This window comes from Erpetoichthys calabaricus, chromosome 1, assembly GCF_900747795.2.
Source record: "Erpetoichthys calabaricus chromosome 1, fErpCal1.3, whole genome shotgun sequence".
Lineage (NCBI taxonomy): Eukaryota > Metazoa > Chordata > Cladistia > Polypteriformes > Polypteridae > Erpetoichthys > Erpetoichthys calabaricus.
This window is the reverse complement of record NC_041394.2, coordinates 247,733,469-247,755,357: the sequence shown is the minus strand read 5'-3', so window position 1 is coordinate 247,755,357 and position 21,889 is coordinate 247,733,469. Positions and strand designations below refer to the sequence as shown.

The following is a 21,889-nucleotide window of genomic DNA, read 5'->3' as shown; positions in this document are numbered from 1 at the left end:
GTACATAAAAAGGGCTTTATTTGAAAAAGCAGGATGGTCATCATAATATAATCTTTGTTAGGAAGAGGTGTGCCAATACTTCAATATTTGCTTGAAGTTACTGTATTGTTGTGTAGGATGTGGGCAGCTTGATAACAAACGCACTACATCATGACATTAACTAGTCCTCATGTAAATTATGTATAAAAGTGCTAACCACAAAGTGAAAGTGAAATAAATGTGTGCAATAATCAAGACAGTAACAAATATAGTACGTGATACTGAGCACCTCACTGATGAGTTGTATGAATACTGAGTCAAAGCCTGCTTGAATTTTTTTCCCCAAATAAGAATGACAAGTTTAAATGTACCAGCAGCTGCAATGTCGACAGCTGCATGATGAATGCAAACAAGCTGTGAACCTTCTTTATGAAAAGCTGTCTTCTGGAGAACGGCCCATTTAATCTGTTTTGTCTGTGATTATCAAAGAAGTGAAGATAAGATTTTTAGTGGCATGACTTTAAGTAGATTTTTGTTCACTGGTGCACTGATGGAACTCCTTTCCTAATTATGGCAAAGATTTCATCACAAAATAATAAAAGATTAGCTCAGGTAAAGAAAGATGTCATTAAAGAAATTTGAGGCTACAGTAGCTGATCTGACACCAGGGCTAAAACATCAGCATTTAAAAAAAAAAAAAAAAAAAAAAAGCTATGAAGCGCAAGGCAGAATTGCAGTACACACTGCATCCACAATGATACCTAATATGCAAAGCCTAGTATACCATCACTGTCGGAATCTGGAATTAAGACCCTGTCTTAACGAGCTCTGTGTCCTAAGGAACTGAGCTACGAAGTCCAGGGATAGTGGTAACTATCACAGAAACAACCAGGCAGCAGGACATTACATTACAGTAACATGAATGTGTGTGTTTACTGTGAACCTGAAAAATTAGGTTCAGCAGCAACAATGAGAGAGACACTGTTCTGCAGAAGAGGTTTCTGAGCCTTGAGAGTACAGGCAAGTAGGAGAAAGCAATACTTATCGAGTGGTGAGTGGCTTTACAAAAGTGTAAAAATAGCAAGGAGAAAGCAGTAAAATACCATACAGTATCTAATACTCCCTGGTTACTGACATTGAACGTTTATGGGAAGAGTAAATTTACACTGGTGCACTCAAGTTTTCAAATTTGAATGCTGAAGAGAAGAGGGAAGAGCACTTATTTGTGCAGAATGTCCCCCAAAAATGATTAGGTAAAAGTTAATACTTAATCTTTGTTACTAGTATAAATAAACCTATGGAATACCTAGCTACCTAGGTATGTCCTTGCTCTTGAGGCACTAAACTATTCCACATAACCTAAATGGTTAGATGTGTGGATCTTGGGGTAGAATTTATACAGTATAGCATCAACATTTTTTCATTTCAACATATCATTAATATGCAGAGAATAAGTTTTTTTTTTTTTTTGTTTTTTGAGCTCTCTTTGGGAATTTAGAAGCTGTGCATTTTATTTCAAAATAATAATAAAATTGCTTCTGCATTCCCACAGATAGCAAACTGTTAAAGTTAGCACTTCTGCAAAAATATCTCAATATGATTTGTCCATATTGTTGTTAAGCAGTTGGGTTCATTTTGGTTTTTACCATGTACTGTAAAAGAAATTTACAAACATGGACAGATAAAAATTGACTTGTCAGATCTTAATTTTAGGTTGCCCTATGTAAACCGAGGGGATATGTTTCAGGTACTTTAAAACATTACCACTATAAAACAATTCCAACTCGTGACCTGTTTTTAGAGAAACCCTTTTCTAGACAACAAATTCTTTTCAGGACAAATAAAGATATGTTTGAAATATTAAGATTGATCTAACTACAACACAGTATTGCTGGCAACAGTTTTGCTTTTTTATGAGTTTAGCATTCTTTTTTTTAACCAGTTTCATTTTAGCAGTGTTTTCGACTATTTCTAAACCAGTGTTGTATTTCATCCTGTAAGTCCATACTTCATCCTTTACTACCTGTCTTACACAGAAGTTAACTGAGTGACAAACTGCTGTGTTGGATTAGCAGTAAAGGCAACAACTTGTGGATGTTTTAACTTGCACTTGATGATGCCAGGAAAGCTCCAGTTTCCTTTGACAGAGTAGGATTGAGCAGGTTCAGAAAAAGGGTGAAAATAATCGTTTAGCGCATTTGTTTTCTAAAGACTATACATTAGGTACTAGCTGATATAGAATGCATAGTTACATGAATTGGCCAGTTAGCTATTTTTATATACCCTAAGTTCTTGTCAATAAGCCGCGGCTTATCTAAGGAAAAAAGTTGTGAAAATGAAAAAATAGAATATCGGCTTATACATAAGTCCGGCTTATACATCCATCGCGGGGGTTGCGTTCCAGAGCCACCCGCGAAATAAGAATATCCGCGAAGTAGAAACCATATGTTTATATGGTTATTTTTATATTGTCATGCTTGGGTCACAGATTTGCGCAGAAACACAGGAGGTTGTAGAGAGACAGGAACGTTATTCAAACACTGCAAACAAACATTTGTCTCTTTTTCAAAAGTTTAAACTGTGCTCCATGACAAGACAGAGATGACAGTTCTGTCTCACAATTAAAAGAATGCAAACATATCTTCCTTTTCAAAGGAGTGCAAAGCAAGCAGTCAAAAAAAAAATCAATAGGGTTTTTTGGCTTTTAAGTATGCGAAGCACCGCCGGTACAAAGCTGTTGAAGGCGGCAGCTCACACCCCCTCTGTCAGGAGCAGGAAGAGAGAGAGAGAGAGAGAGAGACAGATAAAAAAAATCAATACGTGCCCTTTGAGCTTTTAAGTATGCGAAGCTCCGTGCAGCATTTCTTTCAGGAAGCAGCTGCACACAGCCCCCCTGCTCACACCCCCCTACGTCAGCGCGAGAGAGAGAGAGAGAGAGAGAGAGAGAGAGAGAGAGAGAGAGAGAGAGAAAGTAAGTTGGGTAGCTTCTCAGCCATCTGCCAATAGCGTCCCTTGTATGAAATCAACTGGGCAAACCAACTGAGGAAGCATGTACCAGAAATTAAAAGACCCATTGTCCGCAGAAATCCGCGATATATATTTAAATATGCTTACATATAAAATCACAATTTAAATGACCGCTACGCGCTCGTGTTGACTCGGCGACGCCCAGAGCAGAAAGAACGCGCTCCGGCCGCTCCAACCGCGCCATGCGGGGAGTGAGAGAGACGGCAATATCTCACACTCTCTCCCCCCTTAAAGAAATTAAATGGGCGCGAGTGAGACCACTGACCTCCCTCCCTTCTATTAGTTATAGGTTATAGTACGTTCGGCTTATCCATGAGTCCGGCTTATCTATGATACGATTTTATTTTAAAAATTCGTATGATTTTTGGTCTCCGGCTAATACATGAGTCCGGCTTATAGACAAGAACTTAGGGTAGTAGGAATTTCCCCGATGTGCAATTATTTTTTTACTTACTAACTTCCTTAAATCATCTAGAAAAATTGTTATCATGCCCTCACAATATATCAGATTTCAGCCTTTTTGGGAGCACTTCTTCTTCTGTACAATTTCCAAAATGCTGGGTACCTCCTTAATAGTCTCATATAGCTGCCGGGAGGTAATAGTGATTTCTTCATATGTGAAAACCTCCAGAAATATGAATTTAAAGCATGTATTATTTCTGTATTTGTATACTTAAGTTCACCCTTAAGATTAATAATAAACTTGACTTCAGCCTTGACCATTATTTTGCTGCTAGAATACTAAAGTAATCCCTTTTGGCTGAGAATTTGCATTTTCTGGAAAATGTCTTTCTGACGTTTTCCCAATATCTTATTTAATCATTATTCTGAAATACTCATAAACCCTAAGGTTAGTGCTGAAGTTATGTATGTATTATAAACATGTCATGTAATGTGCAATTTTGAGATTAGTTGTTTAACTCTTCATCCATTGTCAGGTTCCCTTTAATTTCTTCTAAATTTTGGGATTTGTTCTGCATTATACAGTATGTTAAACTCCACAGTTTCTTTATTCACAAAGCTGAACAGATGTACTATGTTTTGCATGACCGTAAGTTTAAAAAAAAGACATTTTTAGTAGTGCATTACATACATTTAGATCATTTAAAAACAAGAGTTGCCCCATAACATTGTGTACTTGCCAAAATGAATACTAGCAAGAAGCATATTTCATTTCTTTAACAGGTAATCTTTTAAATCCATCCATTCATGATGGAATTCACCCAATACTTTTGACATCATTACATAAAGCTATCTCTTGGTTTAGATTTAGAATCTACTGTCCATGTGCACAAGTGAAATTTCAGTTGCTCTTCACAGTATGTTCCAAATATATTCCCTTTCACTTAAATGACTTGTATTTTAAAGTAAATGTATGATTATATACTTTTTCCTATTTGTATTCTGAAGTTAATGTTAAATTATGTGGATTTCTGAGAAATTGTAATGTTTTCAGTACTCAGTGATGGTTTCTTTAATTCCTAAAATCACCTGTGATCACAAGTGGCAAACTACTTTTTACATTCTAGATCCATTACTTACAATTTACTTAATAAATATTTAAGACTTTCAAATGAAATTGCTTTGGGTCACCAATATGCTAGATTGACTAATTACTAATATATGATTTGAAAAATACAAATCAAATATAATTGCATATTTTAAAAAAATGTGTCAAAGCACCTTAGCTCTTTGCATTATTAAACCTGTGCACACCTATATTTAATCTTATCAAGATCTCATTAGTAGGAGCCATTCAAGTTAATGTGTTATTTTGCCAACTTTCTTTTTTTTTTTTGCCTCCTTCCTCTAGGTATGAATGCCTTGCAGTTACAGAACCTGGCAACTTTAGCAGCTGCAGCTGCAGCAGCACAGAACTCTGCTGCAACGTCAAATGCAAACCCACTTTCAACAACCACTAGTGCCCTTGGAGCACTTACAAGTCCAGGTAATGTTTGTTCACATAGACACTTTTTACTTTCAGTGTTTCCTCTTTGATAGTAGTTCAAGCACAGCACCATTACTAAACGTGTTAAAGGATACTATTTCCCAATTGAACATTGTGCAAGGTAAGGTCCAAAAGTATTCACAGTAGTGTTTTAGATCTTTTTTTATAGTATGGAATTAATGTTTTAACTTAGTAAAGTTCCAGTGAATAGACTTAAAAATTCTAGAAGGGCTGCCCAAGTATCAGAAAGACCTGGTCACTCATGCATGTCCACATGTCACAGGCATGTAACTGCTAGATTAAGTGGTTTATTTAACTTAAGTCACTATGTTAATGATGATCAATTAAAATCAGTATTGGTTCTGGTTTTTTTTTTATGTTTTATTTACTCTTGTATTTATCTACCCACTGTATCAGATTTCTCATACTCCTGTATTATGTAGAAAAAAATAATTCAATCCTGATGTGTGAACTGATGTGTGAGCTATGGTTCCAATTCACTGTCCTTTCATACATACAGTATATAACAAATGATTTCATTTTCTGCCTGATTTTCTTGCGATTTTTTGCACCTGCAACTGAGGCTTGTTTGAGCTTACTTTAATGTTTTAAGCCTTGGTGTTTATTCTGTGCTTCACAACTATGTATCTCTGTCTTGCACAAACTCATTTGTAGTTTGTCAGTCAACAGCATTCTTCTGGCTAACATAGGCTTGTGCTGGCTGTTGGTTAAAGGAATAATCCGCCCAAAAGTTATTTTTTTATTTTACTAACCGCATGTAGTTTGTAGTGATGAGCAAGAAAATTTTTTAGTCTGTTTTCATGGAGAACTGAGATCACAATGTTTATGATATAATACTGTCTGATAGTGACCAATGCTGTCCAATGGGAAATGATGTGAAAAACATCCATGGAAAGATGAAAAAAACACATTGCATTACTTGTATCACATAATCCACATGTCAGTTATCTAGTCTTATGCTCATGATTTTTTGCTACAATATTGCTAAGTATATAATTCCGAAAACTCTGTGCACGTAATGAACAAGAAAGTAAAATATAATTGGAACTATCTTTTTAACAGGGTTCTTGACCAATGCACAAGGAGAAACCGGTAGATATTCAATTCAGACAAGCAGTTATGTGACCCGAGTAACATTACAGTCTTCCCCAACCCCCTTACATGCTTTTCACATCATTTCCCATTGTACAGCACTGATCTCTGTTGGCTTATTATATCGTAAACCTTTGTTCTGTCCATTCTGTATATAAATGGGTAGAAACTTATAAAAAAAAAAAAATAATAATAATTTTTTGGGTGGAATATCACTTTAAAAGAGTAACAGTTGTGATGTCCCTATGATGGTAAAAACAATCAGTTGTTTTAAGTGTGCTTCAGTTAAGTGCAAAAAGTGCCTAACTGTCATCGCTATGTCTATCTATTTGCATTAAACAGCTCGTTTCGGATTGAAATGATTTTATGGAAATTTCATACACTTGTTTTTATGAAAATTTGTTATGAGTGTTGAGTGATCTCAAATTAAAAAAAGCTGTACAAATTTTTAAAATTTGAAAATCACTATTTTAAAAGCATTTTTGAATGTTTAAAACAAAAACATTCTGTGCAAACCTCAATTTCTAATACTGATTTTAAAAATTACCTTCAAAGTGGTTATTTCAGGTTGTACAGTGATACCTTGACTTACGAGTGTCCCAGCTAACGAGTTTTTTGAGATACGAGTAGTCTCTTGGCCGATTTTTTGCTCTGAGTTGAGAGCTAAAATTTGGGTTACGAGCCAGCTTCAGATACCCCACCCCACCGCTACTTTAAGCAGTTAGCTCGCAGTGGAAGCTTCAGTGTTGTGCTCGCAGTTATTTTGCAAAACTTCGTTTTTCCAACTATGGGTCCAAAGAAAGTGAGTGCGAAGGAAAGTGCAGAGAAGAAGAAGTGGATGATGTGCATTGAATTAAAGGAAGATATTACAGAAAAACATGAGCAAGGTGTGCGTGTAGTCGATTTGATGAATCAGTACAAGTGTAGCACCTCTACAATCTGCACCATACTGAAGCAGAAGGAGTCAATAAAGGCTATAACGCCAGCCAAGGGAGTTAAAATCATTTCTAAACAGCGGACATCTATCCATGAAAATATGGAGAAGCTGCTGATTGTGTGGTTGACAGAGAAGCAGCTCACAGGAGATACCATGACGGAGGCTATAATCTCTGAGAAGGCATGAGCAATTTACGCTGATTTGCAGCAGCAGACCCCAGGCACTTCGACAGACTTGGCGTCGGGCAAGCCATTTAAAGCCAGTCGGGGCTGGTTCGAGAATTTTTAAAAGAGGACCGGCATTCAGTCCGTTGTCCGGCATGGTGAGGCAGCGAGCGAGGATGTGAAAGGCAGCTGAGCATTACCTCAAAACTTTTGCAGGAATAATAGCGGTCGAAGGATACATCCCCCAGCAAGCCTGGACATGGATGAAGGTCACATCAATGAGCTCCTCGAGGAACACTCTGAGGAACTGACAACGGAGGAGCTAAAGGAGCTACAGACACAGCAGCACACAGAGGTTTTGGTGGAAATAAGTGAAGCGGAGGAAGTTATCTCTACAAGTGAGATAAAGGAAATGTTGGGAATGTGGGAGAAACTTTCAGACTTTATTCAAAAAAACACCCAGAAAAAGTTTCAACTGGGCGTGTGACTGTGCTATTTAATGACACTTGCATGACGCATTTTAGAAACATTCTGAAAGGGAGGGTGAAACAGACCTCATTGGACAGGTTTTTTTTTTTTTTTCGAAAACCCCTGCAGATGAAAGTGAGGAAGGTGCGGCGAAAAGGGCAAAAATCAGTGAATAACATTGTTATTCAGTTCAGCCTTTCTCCACCACCTCCGTCAGCATCTTCAACTCGTCTGATCTCCAAGGTAAATGCTGTACATTATACTGTACTGTACTTAATAAAACCAGTTTATTGCAGTACATTCTATTGTATTGTGTTTTTATACAATATTCGTTATTTATAAGTACATTTTTCTTATTTAAAAACATGTAACAAAAAAAATTGCTGTGGTTTTTGGTGGTCCGGAACAGATTAATGGCATTTCAATTCATTCAATGGGGAAAATTAATTTGAGATAAGAGCATTTTGATTTACGAGCTCGGTCAAGGAACAAATTAAACTTGTATCTCAAGGTATCACTGTATATTGTGTATATTTTCCTCTTTTGCCCATCTGATAGCCACTCCTAATGACTAGGGAACTGAAATCTTTTTAATCTAAGATGCCTAAATGACAGCAGAGTTGCATGAGACACAGGGATGCATCAGTCAGCAAGCACACAGTAAGCTGCAGGTGCGAACCTTTGCTGTAGTAACCAACTTCTGCTGTTACTTGAAGTTGTAGCAGGTACATTAGATGATCTTCATAATCATATAAATTTTAAAAAACGGAAACAAGAAAATGAGCTTCAAAAGTGACTTGTGGCACTATAAACCATTACACATGCAGTGAGTAAACGTGCTTAGTATTAATGGTACACTACAGACAGCCTCACAGAAGCATTTTCTTCAGATTATGAGTCATTATTTGTCTGATTTTTAGTTTTATTAATCAGCAGCATTGCAAGTTTGCAAAGTAATACAGTTTGCGTTGCCTTTATTGTTAAATGTTTTTTTTATCTGATTTATTATTTTTGTTGCTGTTGTCTTTTTTTATTGTTAATATTATTAGCATTACTCAAAAAGTTTTATGTTGGCCATTAAACATGGCTATGCATCTTCCATACAAAGTGGGTGTTTCATTAACTTCTGAAACATTAAAATAAACAGTACTAGGTCTTTATGTTAACAAATCTTTTTTTTTTTTTTATATACAAGCTGTAGATTTTTTTACATTTACATATATACATTTTTTTCTTTTTTCTTTGCAGTAGCTGGTACAACTGCAAACTCCACAGCTGGCGCTGCCATGAACTCCCTTACTTCTTTGGGAACACTGCAAGGGTTGGCTGGAGCAACTGTGGGATTAAATAATATTAATGCACTAGCAGGTACCGTTAACAGTGAGTATTTACAAAGCACAATATTTTTACTGCTTTATGGTGGCAGTTAATTTTCTTCCCTGTTTATCTTAGTTTTAGATAAAGAATGTCATAAACGCAAAATATGGAAACGCTATTGGAATCCCAGAGCACGATTAGTATAAATATTATGTGCAGCCTTTACAAACAAGATGTTTTATGCAAACCATATCAGCATTAACAAAAGCTTATAAAACTAACTACGATCCTAAAGCCTCTTTCATTTTGTTTTCTGTACAATTGTGTAATCTGGTCTACAGTTTAACTTCTATGCAAATCCACTGTAAGGAAGGACAGAACAAAAATATTTTTTGTTTTCTCCTAACCTTAACCTTTTACCCTGGCCTTGCTTTACTATTCTCTTCCCCCTCTTAATTTTAACTCACAAATGCCTTAAACTGCTGTGTTAGACTACTAAATGACTAAATTCACTAGCTGGTTGTACACAGCAAAGCTGTAATGTGCTAAACATTTGGCCATATTGCTTTATTGGTGAAGTTTGTTGCCCCTCCTCCATTTGCATGTTGTGAATTTTGTTTTGGTTTACTTTTTTTCTTTTTCTTTTTTTTATAACCTGCATGATTAATGCAACACTTTTCTTTTTTGCTGTGTTGATTTGCAGGCTTTAAGATCATTGTTACTTGAGGTTCCATTACAAGAATATAGAAAAAACAGTGGTTGTTCACAGATATGTTGTTGAGTACCTGGCTTAAATGAAGAATTCCTGTTTTACTTGGGAAAACTTATTTTTAAGCTCTCTAAAGATGAATCTGAAAACAAGCTAGTACTTAGAGACATTTTCTATCAATAATTATCAGTAATCATAAACATATTTTATAAGGAATTTCATAATTTTATTAATTAATCTACAATATTTGTATGTTTATTTCAGCAACCAATTTTTTTCTGTCATCTAAATACATGCCAAATCCAACAAATTAGTTATTTCCCTGTTGAATTTAAACCACATTCTCAAAACTCATATTCCAATTATGCAAAACCATTACTTAAAAATTTGCCAGACTGCTCACTGTTTCATTTTTCTTTATAGTATATATGTAAGTCCGACACTTCAGAATTTACTACTGATTTAATCAATCAGTCTTTCCGTTACTGGGATGAGCATTTTAAAAGCAGTTAAATTGCATGTTATCATAATTTTAAATATAAACTATATAAATGAAAAATACACTGGCTTAAATATTAAGAGAACAAACATTTACAGACTATCACTATTCTGTTAATTAACCAAAAGATCCACTAGCTGCATATAAAACTAGTTATTATGTGGGACAGAAATTGGAGCAATGAAATTTATATATATATAAAAAAAAAAAAAAAATTGGCAACATTACTTACACTTTTGTAAAAGTGTAAATGTAAGTGGCCTCAAGTAACAGTTTAGTCCCATATCTAAATGTTTTCTTGTAGTTCACCAGCTTTTCAAGAGTGATGTTAACCATTTTGTTTTCAGTGCTGAGTTGCATGGACATTCAAGCTCCTCCATAGCCTTTCTGTTCTGTGTGACAAAAAAGTAACGATATCAACTTATTTTGGAAAGCACTAATAAATAAGTGGAATTTTCTTTCTTTATTGTTGGGTTTTATGTAAAGTTGCTCAAATGCTCTCAGGTATGGCGGCCCTGAATGGAGGACTGGGTGCAACAGGGTTGACAAATGGGACAGCAGGCACCATGGACGCCCTGAGCCAGGCCTACTCAGGAATTCAACAGTATGCTGCAGCAGCCCTTCCTACCTTGTACAGTCAAAGCCTGCTTCAGCAACAAAGTGCCGCTGGCAGCCAGAAAGAGGGTAAGTACAAAGATAAGTCTGCACTTTATAACAATGCAAGATATTTTAGGAAGATTAAGTCAATACTGTGGTTCAAAATTTGACTAGGATTGCCTTCATAGTTACTTTTATCAAAATCACTCACAACCCATCTAGTTAATCATTACCTCTTACAGGGATGCCCCCCCTTTGGTCTAAGAGTTCACTTCAACACACAAAAGGATATATGTAAGGAAATATAAGGAAAACACAAACCTTTCTTTATATTTCCCACTTACAGTACATAAAAAGAAATAACTTAAAAAGCTTGTGCCCCCAATACCCCATCAACATCAAAACCTATGTTACATGTCATTAAACTCAACCCACTTCTTCCCACTGAGTTGGGGAAAAAAGATGACAGTCCATAACACCATATACTATATTATTTCACTACTTCAGAGTTTAGCAATAGTTATTTTCTTTCTAGAATTGAGATGTTAATGCATTATTTCCATTAAGGATGTGTTGTTTGGAAGTGACGAAAATAGAAGACTGTTTTTTCTCATCCAAGTGTGAAAAAGGACAGCTAAGGAAACTTTTATAATATTAACAAGTATAATGTGCTATACCAAGAAGATTTTCAGTGCACTTTATGAAAACCTTTCCCCAAAATGTGCACATCCAGACAGCAGATATAAAAATGGTTTGTGTTGCTAATGAATGCAACGTGTAGCAGGAGGGAAGCTCCCCTTTAATTCCTTAAATTTTTGCCAGGCATTACAATCCAAATGCGAAAGATGCTCAAATGCTTGCCATGAAAATCATAAATTTGTGTTTTGCCTGATGTATCAACTTCATAATGACATTGTGGTTTTGGAATGTGTGAATATGAAACTGAAATAGCACGCAACATGCTTGAAATGTATAAATACTTAATTCTTTCATTGTGTACAAACTACAGAGTTTAATGATGGTTCTGTTAAGTAATGTTGGTATGGATATTTCATTGTCTGTATACTTAATAAAGAAATACATTTTAATTACATAATATTAGTTTATTTTTGGTAACTCATTAGAAATGACCATACTGTCATTTTTCATTCTTGTTAAGAGTAACTTTCTTGGTAAGTTTATAGTTATAAAAATTTGCTAACAACAACATTCATAGTTCCCCAGGATAGAATTAGCACAAATTTTCTGCAAATAAATATCATTAGAAAAATAGAAAACGTCCAATAATACATGAGTATTGTATTTCTGTTATCCTGTTAATTTAGTATAAGAATGCTTAAGGGAAAAAATGCATTTTCACACACAAATAGAACTGTCATTTGAATCAGTAATTAAAACTTAGTATCCATTCTATTTATTAATTTATTCATTTTAACTTCCTGTCAGCAGGAGAAGAGAGAATAAGTTAGAAAGATTACTTTATACTTAATGTAGGTTTCTTTGTGTTCTCAAAACAATGACATTGAAGGGATTGCAAAGAACCTTCAAAATGCCTTGTTCATGGCTGGTCATTGGTGTTACATGCAGTTGTTAATCCATTTGTAGCTCGCAGCTACAATTCTCTGTATGCTTCCAGATGCTAGAACGTACAGTATGTGGCACTATCATTCCCTCATACTTACTGGGACACTTTGCAAGATTCACATGTTTGAGACAGGTATTGCCTATTGCGGCAAGTGAGTCTTTAAATGGACCAGAGTGTTCATATACATCTTCCAAAATACATGACATAAACAAGCAAGCAGTTTTTATTTGTAGACATTGTGACCAGTTTTATACAATCAAGTCAAGTTCAGATGCTATGAATCTGAAGTTTATAGTGATTGATAGTGGCTCCAAGCTACAACCGAGCTCTGTAGAGTAGTCTGCATGTGAAATGGAAAAGCTGCTTGCTCCTATGGAACAGAAATTGGGTCATTGAATTGAGAGCAACAGAAGCTATCCACCTACTAATAGAAATAGGCTGTTAGCTATATGGTATGCTCAAAATCTCACTTAACAATGTCTGAAGTAATGTGAAACCACCAGGACAGATTTGAGTCTTTCACTTTAATGTAGAGTACCGAAGCTAAGAGATGCTACTGCTATAGATAGTAATATGACACTCATGCTGACCAGTATGCATTCTGTGTGATCCTTGACTTACTATGTTGCTTTTGGGACACTGTGCAAGCACTGTGCTTAATGTAAATATGTCTTCCTGTTTTAATAAACGTTAAATTTTTCTACACAAAGGAGATGCTTTCTAACATTTGTCTTTCAGCATCTCGAGAGAGTATGTTGTGTCTTCTCCTTTTTTGCAGTAGATATATTTAAGTATAATAAATGAAAGGCATGTTTAGCTCCTAAAGTGGAGATTTTTGCATATCGAGTCACTCTTTTTGTATTTTAATCTTTGCAGGCCCAGAAGGTGCAAATCTGTTTATTTACCACCTTCCCCAAGAATTTGGAGACCAAGACATTTTACAGATGTTCATGCCTTTTGGAAATGTTGTTTCTGCTAAAGTCTTCATTGACAAACAGACCAATCTGAGCAAGTGCTTTGGTAGGTTATGTAGAAATTTTGGCACACATTATGCAACACATCCTCTGAAATTACATTCTGTTTTCCTAATAGAAAAGCAGATGTTGATCAACATCTTGCAGGTTGTCATTTTACCAGCAGATATAAGAAATAGACAAAACTACTGTCATATGCAATGTAAAACTATTTAGCTCTGATATGCATGTCAGCTTAAAATAAATAATATACCTATAGTGATGCTACTTCAGAATTTCTTCATAAAACAATAACTCATTCACCTTTATGAAACAGACTTAAAATGTCTAATCATTATTTAAACTGATTATTTTTAGCTATATTGAGATTTGGAAAATTGCCTTCTAAATCTGGATAAAGCCACAGATATGTCTTGCCACTTTCAGTTTTCCAGCATCAAATTAATATACAGTGAAAAGTAGTGAATTAGACATTTATTCATATACAGTATGTCTTAAATCTCAGACAGTCATAATCCAAAATGAAAAGTACTGTGAACAGGTATACTGTCCTACAGTATATTAACTATCAAAACACAATGATAATGTTAAAGGAATCTTATCCTAAAACTAGATAATATTTCATGAAAAAGTGATATACAGCCCTTCATACAGTATGTTATCTATGCCTGTCACCATTACAATCTAAAATAAAAAAATCATTGTCAATTTGATCATCTTCTGGTCTGTGAGGTGGCAGAATTTAAAATGGATGGCTTACATTTAGTAGACTGATTTTGAATTTTCTACTTTTGTGAGTCATCTATGGTGTTGTGACATTATTGACTTTAAAAAGGTTTGAAATCCCACTCAGAAATATGAATATTGGCAGTCTTCCAATATATCAAGTATAGTGAATTTGCCTCACTTTAGTTAAGACCAAGCTCTAAATCTAGGTCAAGTTTCTCCGCTTTATGTAAATCTCAGCCTTCCAAGCTTGTCTTGAATGATTTACTAATTGATTGTATCTGGTTTGGTGCATTTCAAGCAATTGTAATCACTTCAGGGGATTATAAAGTTGCTGACTTGCATTTGAAAAAGATTTTTGCATGTTTCATTGTTTTTCTGTTGTGTACATCAGTTCATTTTAATAATGTATTAGGTAGATTTTTTGGATGTTAAACATTTCTTTTAGAAAAGCAATACATTTTTATTAAACAAGCTATCACAATAAAAACGTAAGGTAAGAAAAAATTGTAGTAAGAGTCAAAACTTTAAAGTGTCCCTAAGCTCCATTACCTGTCTAATCAAACTAATGTACAGATTGGAAAGGTAAAAATTCCAACAGCCACAGCACAGTCCTCTAGACCAGTCTTTTCAGTTGAGATGTCTTGCCCATCACATTATGGTGTCACATTCTGTATATGAAACTGACACAGCCCTCCTTTTGACCTAAAGTTTATTGCACTGATAGTGTTTTGATGGGTTACACTTATCTAAAGGGTAGCATGATAGATCACTTGGAGTTTGTATGAAAAGCCCAGTTCCAGAATTTATTACTGGTTCTGTCTTCAGAATATTCCAAACCATAAATTGTAGGCACCAGAAGACAACTTTCATGGTTGGTATTGCTCAGAAACCTATAGGACGTTGTCACTTGTCTTAGGTGTTCCTTTCATATTCCCAAAAGTAAAAACGCTCAGAAAAATGTAGCCTTATTAGGAACCTATTTACATGATATAAGTTGTTTACTTTGCAGTCTAGCCTTCAGTCTGCTTAAAGTCTGCCACATGTTGCCACAGTTTTATGCTACTTTAGCCCTTATAGAAATTTTTGGCACACAATATGTAACACATCCTCTGAAGTTACTTCCTGTTTTCCTAATAGAATACCAGACGTTGATCAGCGTCTTGAAGATTGTCATATGATTAATCATTTTATTTCTTGTTTTGCAAATTTTTGGACCTGTAACCATTTTTTATTTAAAAAAAGTTTTTACTTTATGTCATATGTACCTTTTAATAATTAAGAATTTTTTTGACTTTATTGTTATTAATCTTTTTAGGTTTTGTTAGCTACGACAATCCAGTCTCTGCACAGGCAGCCATTCAGGCGATGAACGGCTTCCAGATCGGCATGAAGCGTTTGAAGGTTCAGCTAAAACGCTCCAAGAATGACAGCAAACCTTACTGATCTTAGCACTAGATGTTTACCGCTCTTTTGTTAGCTTTGATAGGGTAAGTCCCCAATGAGCCAAGCCTGTCTCAATACAGAGGCTGAGGAGGAACATGATGACAACTTTATTTTTAAGTGCATAAACGCTTCCATTCCCATCATTTTTCATAATTATTGCATTGAGTACCTTTTCCTATTAATATTTGTTCAGTTGTGCAGTTTTTTTTTTCTTTCTGAAAACAAAATCTTTCACACCATTACCCTAAGACTCACTGATGTCTTAAGGACTTCTGATAAAATATATGTGCAATTTAACTCTTAACTACTGGTGCCACTCATGCCCTTTACAGGGAATCAGGCTGCTTTATGGACCCAATTTAATATATTTAATGGCACTGGCTGATTATGGGTTAATTTTGTGGTGGCCTATCCTGTAATCAATGCCAACAGAAGCACTAACACATTATTCTGCAACGTCTTTCCAATGAATTTACTTTAAGAAGACTTTTATTTCATTAATTAGGTAGACTTGACATTATTTGAGTCAGATCACATTGGTCTTTGTTGGAATGGGATATTGTAAACATAACACCTTCTGAAATCTGTGTTTAAAGCTAAAGTGTTACAGGAAAATATAAAGCTGAAAATACTTGATGATTCTTGAAAGATAAGTTCAAAGTAAAGAGAGCCACAGGCCTGTAAATTTTATTTGTAAAAAAGCAGTTCTATTTTTATACAAAAATTTTTACTGCCTCAGAAGAAACGGAATTTATTTATTGCCTATTGTTAATTTATTGGATACCTAAAGATCAGTTCTCCTTTTACTAGCTAGAACCTTGTGAAGTAGTCTTATAGAATTTCAAACCTGTGCCAAGAATGGAGTTATTTTTCCCCTATCACTACTGAGCCCCAAATCTGTAGTAGCCATGCTTCCTGCCTATTGTTCTTTGTCTTGTATGTGTGGTTATTTTGTTTGTATTTTCCATTATTAGTTATTTTTAGTTATGTGACTTTTTTGTTCTGTTTTATATTTGTTTATCAGCATTAGTAGTTTTCTCCCAAAATAAATCCATCACTTGCAAAACATGCTATTGCTGGATTATTTTGGAGTGTTTAAATGTGTGTTGTAAATATAATCTTTATAAAAAAAAAATGCAAATTATCTAAAAAAAAAAATCCATAACTTCTAATGACCTGTGATTTGCATTGTTTTTTCTGTGCCCATGGAAGTGATTTTGTTTCTGCTGCATAGACTCTGTGTAACTTTTTACTCTTCCTTGTTTTTTTCCCCTAGACATCTTCATGCCCGTTAGTTCATCGTTTGCCTAGCATGTCCCTGTGGCGTCAAAAAAAACAAAAAGTTTCATCGTCCCGTCATTGTTTCTGATGTCTTTCTGACCTCACATCATAACTTGGTCCTCCTACTGACCTTTGACCTAGTTTGACCTATGAATTTGCATGTGACCTCATCTAGCTATGAATATTGGGAAGTCATTGTGAAAGCATAGCTGCATTCATACAAGACTGAAACTTAAATGAAACAAAAAATAGAAAAAAAAAAAAAAACCTGTGGCAAAATGTTTTTATTTTCTTTTTCATTAATGCAAACTTGAAAGTATTTTACAGGGATTGGCATTCTGCCTGGTTGCTGGTACTAATAGCAATATGTGTCCAGGAGCACGGAATGTCGGTTTCTAAGTTAAACAGACTACTTCCGAACAGTTTGAAAAAACTGTCTGATAAATATAGAATCTCTCTTAGAGCTCTGTAATAGTTTTTACATTTTTCAGGCAGTGTAAAGTTTTTTGATAAGGCCATTTTAAGTGGCTCACTTTCTCATTAAATCTATATATAGAACCACTTTTTCTAGAATAGTTTAAGGAAAAAAAGATTTGCCCTGTTTTGGGGGAAAATGCTACCTACTTGTGTCACCTTTTGCTGAACTGATTCACAGTTAGACAATCCGTGGTTAAATGCACATGAAATGACCTATATTTTATACTGTTTAAATGTATAGAGAAAAAAGTAACCGTAAACCGTGTTAACGTTGGTGCTCGTTGTGGATTAAGTTGTGGTATCATCACGAGTCTTAAGGTCTTAAATGTTTCATGTTTTTAAAGACAAGATTAAAGATCGGTTTACTTGAACAATAGAAGCCTTTATTTTTTTTTTTTTTTTTTTTTTGTTTTTTTTCATTTTTGTTTTTTTTTGTTTTTTTTGTATTACTAAACAAGTCCTATTTGCTAAATTTTGTGGGGAAAATATTCCAGTTTTTGTGTTTGCTTGTGAAGCATTGATGTCATTTTTTTTTCTATTGTGGAAAACGATATAGATGTGTTTTATTGTTCAGCAAAATGTGATTTTTTTTTTCTTTTGAAGAAAACTAATCAATGGAATTTAGTGCCAAATTCCAAAGGTACTTCCTGCCTAGAGCTTAAATGTGTTTCTTGTGAAAAGTTATTTGATAACATGGGTATTTTATTACTTACGTGTTTTGTATGAATCCCTCATATTTAAGAAAATATATAGATTTAAAAAAAGTTTGTTAACTTGCTATTCTGTGGTCTTGTTGCCTGAAATTGTTAATGTTTGTTATTTCCCTTTTTGCTTTTTGTAAGATGTAAAAGTGCCCATGTTTCACTTTTTTAACATCTCTCATCAGTGCTGTGAAAGCAAACCTCACAATTTATTTTTTATTTATAATGTTCAAAATGCCCTCTAAAGGTGAGAGTCTCTGCTGCCTCATATTATTTTAAAGTCTTTTGAGAAGGAATTGTTCTTTGTATTTGTACTGATACTCTGTCTAAAGAATTTCATGTTTTTCTGTCTAGACAGTCCTAAGTCTATACACCCCACATTTAAATTTGAGCGTTATCCCAACCCTTCCAAAAAACTTATTGTTTGCTTTTAATCTCTTCCTTTAGCCCATTAAAATCCCTCCTATACACATTACCATTTTGAAACAAGAAAGTGCTGCAATATAAAAAAATTCATCCATAATTACAATTTAAAAAATACCATATACCCTGTCTGACTTGAAGCTGAATTGTGTATACTCTCCCTTGATAACAGCTGCTTTTTAAGTCAAACAATAGGGTAGGGTAAGCAGTATTTTTTTTTTTCTCATTAAATGTGAGTATAAGCCTTTTGACTGTAAAAAAACAACGGTGTCAGTGTAGCTGTGAGAATTACTTCAGCTTAATTACCTTTCCTTTTGTCTAGGACTTAAGGGAGATATTAATATCTGATTATGTTCTTCATGGACATATTCAGCATTTATGAAATGTGCAAGACATATGAAGCCTTGTTCACAGTTTAGAATTAGTCTAATTGGCGCAATTAAAAACAAGTTAAGCAGCAATTTAAGAACAGTAAAGATCGTCATTATTTGTGAATATTGACTTTCAAAAAAATACATGTTTCTGTGCAAAACAAAGTTTACCCAAAGAAGATAGGGTAAGACCTAATTGCACAACCTTCTTAAGTGCTGCTGGTTGCCCTTCTTTATCACATTACATTTCATCTTTAAATTTTCTAATGAAACCCTTTGAGCAAAGTATCAGTAAATCCTAAAACAGGCTTGCATGAGTCTGTATTGTTTTATGTGTGTGTACTTTGGCAAGGTTTGATGTACAGTAATGTGCAGCAATAGTTGGTATGAAGCAAGGGAAGATAAAATAAGTTTTTTGTTTTTTTTTTGTTTTTTATTTTAACACTTGCTTAGCCAAAGGCACCTTCTACAGGAATTCTTCTGCTGTCTAGATGTGTAGAGTACATAGTGCGTGCAAAATGTGTTACTCTTTCAGAAAAGTGCCATATACAGTACACATTACTGAGAGTTTGCAGAACTGCCAACACCATGACCATCAAACCTTGTAGTAATTAAAAAAAAAAAAAAACTTATTAAGCAGATAACTAGCTTGGACTTGGTTTTTCTTTATATGATTGTTACTGTAATAAATTTTACAGATGAGTCTTTATTGGGGTGGGGGTGACAAGACGAAGTTTGACTTGCTGACCTACAATCTCTTTCCATTCTCCTTTGAGGACTGCTTTTGTACTCATACCAGCTTTCTGCAAAATGTTAGTGTTATTCCAAAGAGCAGTAGCATCTAAAATGCCTCCCTGAACTCTTCATGGCAATTACACAGTATGCAAGAAACAAATTTTACTGTCAAGTATTGAAAGTATTTTTGTACTTCATGCACAGTGTACTGTATGTGTTAAACAGAATTGTTTATCATTCCAAAATAATTGATTTTCCCATGTGCTCCAGTGCTTTGTATAAATATCTATATTTAATTTTTCACATGTCTAGCACTTATCACTCATTCAAGTTCCTTTCCCTATATCCTACCTACTCTGATGTCCTTCCATTCGGTGTAGTCCTCCTCATGATGGAGGAGAAGGATGAGAACGCTTCCAGTATTCATTGACCTGTGATTCTTGCTCCCCAATCTTACTGGGGCTACATGTTGCTTTTGCATCATGATATTTTTTTGTCTCACCTGTCGTTGCCTTTTCAAAGAGCAGGAATAATAGGCCAGCTAGGAGCCATGTCAGTGTTGGTGGTGCCTCCTTCATATCGTGGTTTAAATAAAGTTTATGTATGTACTAAAATGTATTTACTGTATGTGTGACACTGCCATTGATTTTTTTCCTGAATTAATACAGTTCCAAGTAGTCTACAAAGGAAGGCACTGGTATATTTAACCAGCTGGCATGCTATTTTGTTTATGAGAAAGCACAACGCCTTTAATCTATCGAGAGATTTAGAGTTTAGTAAGCACAGTTGATTCAAGAATGCCAAGCTCAAGTCTCCTTGAATCTTTGAAAATATTTATTTTGTAGATAGTTTTACATACTGTAAAGCACAATAATTATGGAGTCCTCAAAGGAATATTAAAGAGATTTCTCACCTTAGGGTTTACAGCTCCTGGTTTCTTCTATTCAGATCATTTCACTGTTCTGTTAAGGGTTTTGTTTGTTTGTTTTTTTGTTTTTGTTTTATTTTTAAATCTATCTGAAGTGCTTTTTAACAACAAAACTGTAGTTTCATTGCATTTTTGGCTAATGTCAGATGGAAAAAATGTATTTGTGTTTTTTTTTCTGTGTTGTAAACGCTGTTGTCTGTAGATTAATATAATTTTGTTTAGGATTATAAGAATTTTAATAGTTTTAAGTATTGTCTTGAGAAAAGCCAAAGTTAATGCATTTCAGTGGAAACTGTAAGAACGTTTTCAGTGTGGTTTCTGTTTTTAAAATGCATTGGATTCTGTTAATTGATGGATTTTAAGTCAAACAAAGCGGGCTTTCCTATTTCTACAACTGATTGTACTTATGCATTTTGTACCAGTGGAACTTTTTATACTGGAGATTAAAGGAAAAAAAATATTGGAAATTTCTGTGGCTTACTGTTGTGGGCCAAATTGTGACTGATTCCGAGTTTGATTTCTGTTTGGATGGAGGAAAATTGGGTTTCGTTTTTTAAAACTTTTTTAGAAGAACTTTGGCTTGCTTTGTTTTTGTTTCTTTTTTTTTTTTTGTTCTCTTTTTGTTTTCCCGTTTTTCTTCAACATACTAATAGAAGTTTGTCTAAAACAAAAAAATTCAAAGCGGTAAGTTTCACTTTTATTATGTGTTGTGCAGCTACATTATAAGGTAATTAGGATTAGACGTATTTAGTCACCTTCAGTGGATAAATGTATTAGTTTAACAACAGAAATAATTAGGGGTTTGCTTTTAGCTGTTTAGAACAAAAGTTTTTTCTGATTCTCCTGTCTTCATTGTGAACATAACCGTGTAGTTGAAACAGTCAGACTTATTTTTGTAACGTATGTTATTGTGTGATGCAGTTTTTTGCTCCTGTCTCCAATATTAAATCATTTTTCCTAATACTTGTCTCTCTCTTTGCGTGTTGTATTGTTGGTGATTGTCTGACGTTGTAACACATCTACACACCTTTGATGTTCCACGTCTCTGTTTCTCTTAAGTGTTGTGTATAAAAGTTACAGTCGATTCCATCTTAGTGAATAACTTGAAATATAACCCTTGCTCTCAAAACCTCTCCCTTCACAAGGAGTCATCTAAAAATGACTGAATATTAACATGTTTGGCTTCCAGAAATCTCTCATTGCAGCGCTTGTCTTCTATTCTGCTGCACAAATACTTTGGCTTTAGCTCTGCGCTTGACAGGCAGTTAAGCCAAAATGTTTCACCTTAATCCTATTATACAGTTATAGAAATGTAACTGGACAACATTTCCTAAAGGTAAAAAATTAGTAATAAGCTAAATTTATGATCCCATAGAAAGGTGGAAAAAAATTATCAAAACTTTATTTTGATTTTGCAACATGCAAAATGATTGTCTAATACATGAGTTATTTAATTTTTTTTTATTACACAGTTTTCCTTGATT

The 21,889-nt window shown here is 34.5% G+C and overlaps 1 protein-coding gene across 10 annotated transcripts in view; it reads left to right on the top strand.

Moving 5' to 3' along the window:
* The window catches only part of celf2 (cugbp, Elav-like family member 2), a 549,771-nt gene extending 528,403 nt beyond the window's left edge, over positions 1–21,368 (top strand). For 4 of the 10 annotated variants that reach the window (XM_028813890.2, XM_051935886.1, XM_028813865.2 and 1 more), the window contains 6 exons: positions 4,820–4,954; positions 8,885–9,016; positions 10,648–10,845; positions 13,220–13,363; positions 15,362–15,533; positions 16,766–21,368. In XM_028813890.2, coding sequence (XP_028669723.1) covers positions 4,820–4,954; positions 8,885–9,016; positions 10,648–10,845; positions 13,220–13,363; positions 15,362–15,489 — 737 coding nt within the window. In that variant the 3' untranslated portion in view covers positions 15,490–15,533; positions 16,766–21,368. The remainder of the gene's footprint in view (positions 1–4,819; positions 4,955–8,884; positions 9,017–10,647; positions 10,846–13,219; positions 13,364–15,361; positions 15,534–16,765) is intronic. The other 6 variants (XM_028813929.2, XM_028813901.2, XM_028813873.2 and 3 more) reach the window with 6 other exon arrangements.
* The last annotated feature ends 521 nt before the right edge of the window (positions 21,369–21,889 follow it).